General features: G+C 36.4%; 1 protein-coding gene and 2 non-coding genes across 6 annotated transcripts; all 3 read right to left on the reverse strand.

The window, feature by feature from the left end:
* Nucleotides 1-1,130: 1,130 nt before the first annotated feature.
* TRNAS-GCU lies at nt 1,131-1,212 on the reverse strand. Its single transcript has one exon. It is a non-coding gene; the product is annotated as a tRNA-Ser (tRNA).
* Nucleotides 1,213-2,289: 1,077 nt separating this feature from the next.
* TRNAS-GCU lies at nt 2,290-2,371 on the reverse strand. Its single transcript has one exon. It is a non-coding gene; the product is annotated as a tRNA-Ser (tRNA).
* Nucleotides 2,372-2,683: 312 nt separating this feature from the next.
* Nucleotides 2,684-7,250, reverse strand: LOC116142180 (BTB/POZ domain-containing protein At3g44820-like). 4 transcript variants are annotated; one of them, XM_031427622.1, is made up of 5 exons: nt 6,815-7,250; nt 6,506-6,669; nt 6,027-6,096; nt 3,913-5,130; nt 2,684-3,836 (listed from the first exon to the last, which is right to left on the reverse strand). In XM_031427622.1, exons 2-5 carry the CDS (start codon nt 6,553-6,555, stop codon nt 3,267-3,269), a joined length of 1,908 nt encoding a protein of 635 aa, XP_031283482.1. In that variant the 5' UTR covers nt 6,556-6,669; nt 6,815-7,250; the 3' UTR covers nt 2,684-3,266. The 4 variants fall into 4 exon arrangements, with proteins under 4 accessions (XP_031283482.1, XP_031283483.1, XP_031283481.1 ...); XM_031427623.1 differs by having other exon boundaries at nt 6,810-7,250; XM_031427621.1 differs by having other exon boundaries at nt 6,787-7,250.
* Nucleotides 7,251-8,183: the final 933 nt, after the last annotated feature.

Below are 8,183 nucleotides of genomic sequence, written 5' to 3' on the forward strand. Positions count from 1 at the left end.
TATTTCTAAAACTGATTATTTTTAAAGTTGGACAAAATTTGATTGACTTAAAGTTACTGCAATCCCAAGTTAGCCCTAAATTGTTTTTAACACGAATAAAAATAGTATGATAAACACTTATCATAAACACTCTTTTACAAACGCTACGTGATAACTTGTAATTTGTTTGGTCAGATGAGACCCATGTGAATTAACTAATTACGAGCGAACACGTCGTATTTGTGAGAGAAAGTTAATGATAAATGTTTATCAGTATTACACTTTTAACACTTGGTCAAATCCAATTAACATGGGAAAATTTTGATAGTTAATCTTTTTTTTATTTTATTGTTGTACTAATTGAAATGATAATAGGATAAAAAGATTTACGGTATTTCAATCTTTTGACATGATTTAATAGGCTGCATTTTTGTCTCTATTTTTGTCTTATCTTATTCCTATCATTTCTAAAATACACATTTGTTTCCTATTATGAAAATATTATTATATTTTATTCAATTATTTTTAAACCCCTTAAGTTTGTTAGTTTAACTAAACGCCCAAAAAAAAGTTTAGAAATTGACAAAAACACCCCCCATCCACCCGCATTTGCCAAATTCCGACCATCACCATCGAAAGGTGGTCGGAATCTGGTATAATGGCATACTACTGACTGGATCTGGCTAGTAGTACACCGATAAAGCCTTTTCCAGCTAGATCCACCGTAAATCTGGTCGAAAAATGTTAGATCTTTGGCCGTAGCTAGTCATCAACGACGGCCATATCTTTAGCCGTCATTGACGACTAAACATGGCCAAATCTAGCATTTTCCTAGTAGATTCATGATGGATTCGACTGAAAAAAGTCATCTCGACACACGACTCACTAGATCAAACCGATCATATGCCAATATGATGACTCCGGCTACCCTCCAACGAGGGTGGCCGACTGCTGATATTTAATTGGTAGATGAGAGTATTTTTATAATTTTTAATATTTTTATTACATGGATGTTTAATAAATTAACAAACCTAAAAGAATGTTTTTTTCTGTTAATTTTCAAATTTTACTTCATCACTCAACTCTTTTCATTTCATTTTTCAAACCTAGGGAATAACACGTGGCATAACCTGAAAAAAGAAATATATATTCGTCGCCTGAGAGATTCGAACTCTCGCGGGGAAACCCCATGTACTTAGCAGGCACACGCCTTAACCACTCGGCCAAAGCGACTTCATTGNAAACGATAAGTTGGTATCCAAAAGGTTTTGAAACGACAAATAGGTACCTTCCGTCATGTTCTGTTAGTGATTTTCATTTGATAATAGTGAAAAGACTAAAATGCCCTTAAAAGTTTAATATTTTAGATTTTTATAAATTTAAAATTTTCTAAAAAACCCCCTAGGTTTGCTAATTTGACTAAATACCCTAATATATAAAAATTTTATAAAATAACAAAAACACCCCCGCCACCTGCAGTGCCAGATTCCGGCCACCACCGCCGGAATCTGGCCGAAAAATTGCGTTACGACACAGACCCATCGGATCTGTGTCGTAACGCGTAGATCTTTCATTTTCCGGCAAGATCCGTGGCTGATCTAGTCGAAAAAGGCCAGATCTACGACCAGATCTGGCCATCGAGACCGGAATCTCGCCGGAAAATTGTGTTATGACACAGACCCATCGGATCTGTGTCGTAACACGTCGATCTGGCATTTTCCGGCCAGATCCGTGGAGGATCTGGCCGTCGAGGCCGCAAAAGGCCAGACGTAGATCTGGCCTTTTCTGGCAAGATCCGTGGCGGATCTGGCCGGAAAAGGCCAGATCGGTGTGTTACGACACAGATCTGACGGGTCTGTGTCGTAACACAATTTTTCGGCCAGATTCCGGTGGTGGTGGCCAGAATCTGGCACTGTGGGTGGTGGGGGTGTATTTGTTATTTTATAAAAATTTTATATATTGGAGTATTTAGTCAAATTAGCAAACCTGAAGGGTTTTTTAGAAATTTTTAAATTTATAAAAAACTAAAAAATTAAACTTTCAAGGGCATTTGAGTCTTTTCACCATTATCTAACGAAAATCATTAACAGAATATGACGAAAGGTACTTATTTATCGTTTCAAAACTTTTTGGATACCAACTTATCATTTCGATAAACGTTGGGTATGTATAAGTCGTTCTCCCTTAATAAATTAACAAACTTAAAAGGATGTTTTTTATGTTAATTTTCAAATCACTCAACTCTTTTCATTTCATTTTTCAAACCTAGGGAATAACACGTGGCATAACCTGAAAAAAGAGATGTATATTCGTCGCCTGAGAGATTCGAACTCTCGCGGGGAAACCCCATGTACTTAGCAGGCACACGCCTTAACCACTCGGCCAAAGCGACTTCATTGGTATATGCGTTGTTTCTTTATTACAAGACTCTAGAAAAGCATTTAATCCATGATCATAAAATACTGAAGTATCCGGTTTCTGATAATTTCGTAAGAGGATGTTACATAGTTTTAAAGAGTTTTAATAATCATAGTACAGTGGATGCCAAACCAAAGAATAAAGCAGAATGGACACAGCCTCATTGGATGGTTGTACATGCACGGAAGAATTATACCAAGCAAACAATCTAAAACACTATGCCTGTGTAGTGTATAGCTCTTATCATGCCAAAACAAAGAATAAAGCAGAATGATAGAACAACCAAGGGCAGAGTTCAAGAAATATGCAACAAGAATTTTCTGATTTCTTCCCAATGTTTTACAACTTACAATTTGATTCACAGAGCTGTACATGTATAAGCCCCCCAAATAAATAACAGAAGGAAAAGGGAAAACATGAAAAACAACTGTGTATATACTTTCCCGTTGTTGAAATTTGATGTATGTACTCGTACCACAGCTCCAGTCTTCACAAGAAGCACACACATTTAAGAACAAATTTAGATGAACTTTCTGGTCAATTCTTTGATGAACTTTCAAAGGTGGAAGCACTTCAATACGCCGTTCTCATTTCTTTTAAAGTGCCGTTCAGTCGATGCCCTTTTAACATCAAAAACTGGAGAAAGTCTTGGATGGGACAGATATAATAGGTCATTGATACGCCCGTTCAATAAATCCTGCTATATATACATTCATTAAAAAACAATAATCATGGTGATGTTCAAGTAGATAAAAAAGCATATATACGTATATATAGCATGATCATGTTGGAAGGGTGTATGTAAGATAATTATGTCTGTCCCACCGAAGACTTTCCCAAAAATCAATTACGTTTGCTTGTGTTCGCTGTCAAAACAAAGAGAAACTTTTCCGGTGTCTAGAATGACGGGACGATTGTGGCTGTTCAACTGATGCTCTAGGAGTATGTTCAGTGCTTTCAATGGTATCTGGTTGAGCATCTGAAGGTCGTGGAAGAAGTCTGCACCCAAATTTCTTTGCAACCAATCGTGGGGAACTAAGTGAACTATGTGATTTGGTGACCCTTTTCATCTCTGTCCTTATTTTACAAAATTCTTGTTCAAGTTCCACAACTCTGGATCTCATCCTTTCCATATCCACCTTCAAAACCTGGTTCTCTCGAACAACTGTCACCCACCCGTCCCTCTGCACAATCTGACCTGCCATGTCAGTCGGGACAGTTACGGGCCCTGCTGGGGCACTTTCTGTGTCCAAGACATGTAGACAACCAGCTAGAGCAGTTCTCAACTGTATCTGCTCAAAGAACAGGACTTGAAGAACAATTCTAAGTGGCAACCTCTCATTCTGGGAAGCATGGGCACATGCATCAATGGAGAGTTTCTGGTAGTCAATGATGTTGCAAAGTTCTTCCTTGTCTTTCTCCGAAAGCCAAGGGTGTGCCTGCATAAATACATAAAATCCATAAACCTACAAAATTAGCAAACTTAGCTCAACAGTTAGTTGAAATTATTCAAACCTTGAAATATATATCCAGTGCTCTGTACAGCCCGTCATGCAAAGGTCTTGAAGATTCTGGAAGGGCAACTGCTAGAGAGCGTATCTTTCTTGGTTTCAAATTAACATCAGAAGCAACCTCTGCAATGTAGTTGTCAATCAATTTCGCAACTTTTCTTAAAGGTGCAGATGACGGAGATGTTTCTTGATCCAATGATGCTGGAGAAAATGCTGCTATTGTTGATTCTGAGGACATAAAATGATGGACAATCCGTTCAACACAGTCAGTATTGTACAAAGTATCAGAATCTGAATAACTAGGAATCAGAAGACTATCTAGGGTTGCAAGTTCCAGTTGCATCCCTATTCTCCTCTCTAAAGAGTTTGTGCATGTCTCATTGACACCCAATATCAATCCAACGCGAAGAAGTCCAAGTAAGAAACGGCAAAAGGATTTCACCTTCTTTTCTGGAAGAAGCTTTTCAATGCTCTCTAATAAAACCTTTTGAATTTCTTGATTAACAGAAGTAGGTATCAGGCTAAAACTTGTGAATGTTCTAGTGCTACCAGTTTGTCCACCCTGCCATCTGCCCAAACCTGGCAGGTACTTTCGAGCATAGTACATTATGGCTCCTGCCAGATTTTCAGGTCTTATACCTCTTGCTTCCATTGTCTTTATAAGTCTTTCAAACAAACCCACACTGAGATATGAGATGTCCTCAAACCACCAGTCAGACTCGGTGCTTCGAATTCTTGCCCCCGTGTTTATTCCATTCCACAGAATGCTTCCACCAGGGCTTTGTAAGCTACCATACATCATCATAGGCCAACCAAACAAACTAGGATCCGTACAAACCATCATAGACAGAGCATTCAAACATTTGCTTAAAATCTGGAGCTTTTCAGCCCATGGCAGCACAGGTTCAGAACTTTGAAGAGCCAATATACAATCTTTCCAGTTTCGAAGAACATTCTTATGAAAGAAACTCTCTGACTTAGAAACTAAGTTACCTTCACCATACTCATTCGTCATTTCCAGGTAGTGTGCTGCACAGTACACCATTACTATGTTTCTTGGTGACATTTCAACCCTAATGCCATAGCAGAACTTAGCAGCTATTAAGAAAGAGCTAGGGCCTCCAGGGAATTCATCGAGCTTGGTGACAAAGGTTTTTTTGTGGGTACTTTGAGATTCCTCACAGAGTCGAGCAATTTTTCCACATTTGGATATGAGCGGAAACTGCAAAGTCATGCATGGTTGTAACTACCGTTGAAGTACAAGATAACAACAACAATAACATATTCCATACTGAAACCATTCTTAAAAAGTAAAGAGAGTACAGTACATATACAATTTGCAACTGCTTCTTATAGGAATTACACTTTATAGCTTTTACTGCAACAGATGACAAGGTTCATGCCAATTAAATTTACACTAATCATGAAGTTTAAAATAACTTTCAAGAGAAAGAAGTCATGTGAAACAACACTCCTTGCTTCACGGGGGGGAGACCTCATCAAAAGAAAAACAGGAAGTATAAGAAAATTAGTGACCGTTTAGATAAGGATGGTTCACAGAGACTGAATCTGAGACTACCAGGATTCTCGCTGAAGGCAAGTCCACAATGATCTTAACAACGATTCATTAGGAGGTCACAAATATTTGACCACAACCATTCATTTGCTAAGAAGAATATATGTTAGTGGACCAACTCAACATTGCTCCCACACTATCTTGTACTCACCTATCATGAAATTACATTTCAAAAACAAGAAGTTGTTGTACCTAAGTTTAGGTCAACTTGAAGCCAACTGAAAACTTCAAGTGACCTCAGATATAATAATGCAAAATGCTCAACAGATAAGAATCTTGTTGATGTGATGTTAATCAGATCCCAGCTGAACTCAAATATCAGGTTTAAACAGATTGCTTCTGTTTGAGTCATTTCAGCGAAATCAAGTATAAAGAACTGACAAGTTAGTAATAGCCACATTATATTCAGACCAACATAAATTGCAGGAAAACAGTAAAATCTCCAGAATATAAAAGATCATTCTAAAGATAATACTAGCAGATTGATAAACCAATCAGTTTCTCAGACTCAAATCACTGTATTAGCTTGGTAATATGATTACCTTATGGAGATGGAAATTTATGTCCTCCACGGTAACAATTATATCACTTGGCAACCCTGTACAGCAGTACCTGCCACAGCCATAAAAGTCCATTACACACCCATCACTCCCCTACCATTTTAGATATAAACAATTTCATCAAACAATCACCACAAATATAACAAGCATACTCTTTATTCTTCTTATAAATCCCCAGAAGACAATCATGTAATTCAAGACCACCTCTATTTCTTTCATAAAAACCATATACAAAAATGTAACAACATTTCAAATTAAGTTCATGTTCTATAATTCTTTCACTACACAATTTCAACCAAACGTCTAAAAGTCTAAAAGAGAACCAAAAGAGGAAAATGAAACCATTAATTTTGCAATTAGAATCAAGCCTTGAGAGAGAAGAATTGAGCCAAGATATGGTCATCCACCAATGAAAAAAAAAAAAACTCAATAGAAAAAGGTTCAGAATAGAGTGACCTTACCAGTCATTGCCTTCTCTATAGAACTCAGAAACCTTGCCTGCAGGGGCCATAACTCAATGAAAGAAGAGAGACCCTTTTGAACCAAAGAACCCAGCTCGAATTGGGCGCTATTAAAATGCCTTCTAACGTTAGTAAAATAACACTCCTCTCTCCTTCAACCCCACCTAAAAAAAATTAAAACTTGCCCATAAAGGTTTAAACTTTAATAATTTTCTCTCTAAAAAAAAGATAGATGCCGAACACAAAGAGCACAAAACCAGAGTTCCAACAGAGAAAAATACGTAGGTGAGGGCAACAGGGATACTTTACAGCTAGTCAGTTCGTGTTGTATTTGTATGTGAGCGTGTGTAGTAGTAGTTGTTGTCGTTTAAACATAATCAACCCCCACAACAGAAACGGCATGAACCATAAATTATGAATAAAAGTATAATAAAAAAAAAGAGATGATGAAAACAGAAAATATAAAGAATGCACAGATCACGACACAGAACAAAAGCGGCAAACAAGAAGATTGAATAAGGGGGAGTTATAATTTATAAAAGAAGGGAGTTGGAAAAAGAAACAAGCACAAGATTTGAAGAAGAGCCGGCAGAGAGACAAGGAGAATGATTGATGTAAAAAGAAAAATAAAAGAGGAGGAGGAAGAAGAAGAATAAAAAAGTCCAAGACTTTGGCTGTGGTAATTTGGTACCATGATTACTCAAAAACGCGTGTGTTTGTGTTGTTTTTGATTCAAGAGAGAAGAGGAGCTTAAAGCTTTCTGGTTCAAATAGGCTTATGGCTTTTACCATTTTAACAAATTAGGACCCACTTTCTTATCTCATTTCTATTAGTGGGTTTATCACTTGTTGAAATTATTACCCACTTCAGAAATTTGAGAAACTAACTTCATTTTTCTTGAATTAAACATGTTAAATAGCTTAATATACAATTCAATAGTTTCTTAATTATAGATAATTTTATCGAATAATACTATACTTATAATCCAATATCACAAACTTTCTCTTACAACCTCTAACGTGACAGCTCACAATTAATCAGTTCACTTATAATCCAATATCACAAATTTTCTCTCACAACCTCTAACGTGACAATTCACAATTAATCAGTTCGCAAATGAGTCTTGTCTACTCATTATGGGTCATGTCTACTAAATTGCGAGTTGTCATGCCGAGATTGTGAGAAAAAATTTATAAGATTAGATTCTGAGTCAATCTTTATTGTTTTTGTAAAGAGTTTTTTTGATAATCATAAGGGTATATTGATACTTTATGAAAAATTTAAGATTGATTTTAGGCAATTAGAGAAACTAAATAAACGTGTTTCTTAAAATTATTTTCTATTATAAACTAGAATACCTTTTTTTTGCTAATCGTCTAATCCCTCTCACTGCCATGATCACCTTCTTAAATCTTGGGAGTAAAGGGATTCGAAGCTGAGACTCGTCCTACCACTTGAGCTACTCAAGGGTGCTTTATAGTTTTCGAATTAAAATCCTCTATTTTGATTGTATGTGATGAATATTTATATATACTCAAGAGTGGATCATAGTCCAAAATTTCCATAAAATCAATAAATAACAAAATTCTAATAATTTTTTTATTGCTTAAACCAAAGAGAAGAAGCACATCTCTAAGAGAGGAATGCATAATGGCACATTAATGTCAAAACTTTAATA

This window comes from Pistacia vera, unplaced genomic scaffold (assembly GCF_008641045.1).
Source record: "Pistacia vera cultivar Batoury unplaced genomic scaffold, PisVer_v2 Contig405, whole genome shotgun sequence".
Classification (NCBI taxonomy): Eukaryota; Viridiplantae; Streptophyta; class Magnoliopsida; order Sapindales; family Anacardiaceae; genus Pistacia; species Pistacia vera.

Excerpts from the sequence above, each read along its gene's own strand:
- LOC116142180 (XM_031427622.1), bottom strand. The coding sequence starts at position 6,555 with ATGGCCCCTGCAGGCAAGGTTTCTGAGTTCTATAGAGAAGGCAATGAC. Across the intron at positions 5,131-6,026 it reads TAAATTTCCATCTCCATAAG|TTTCCGCTCATATCCAAATG; the intron begins GTAATCATATTA and ends ATGACTTTGCAG. Across the intron at positions 3,837-3,912 it reads CACTGGATATATATTTCAAG|GCACACCCTTGGCTTTCGGA; the intron begins GTTTGAATAATT and ends GTATTTATGCAG.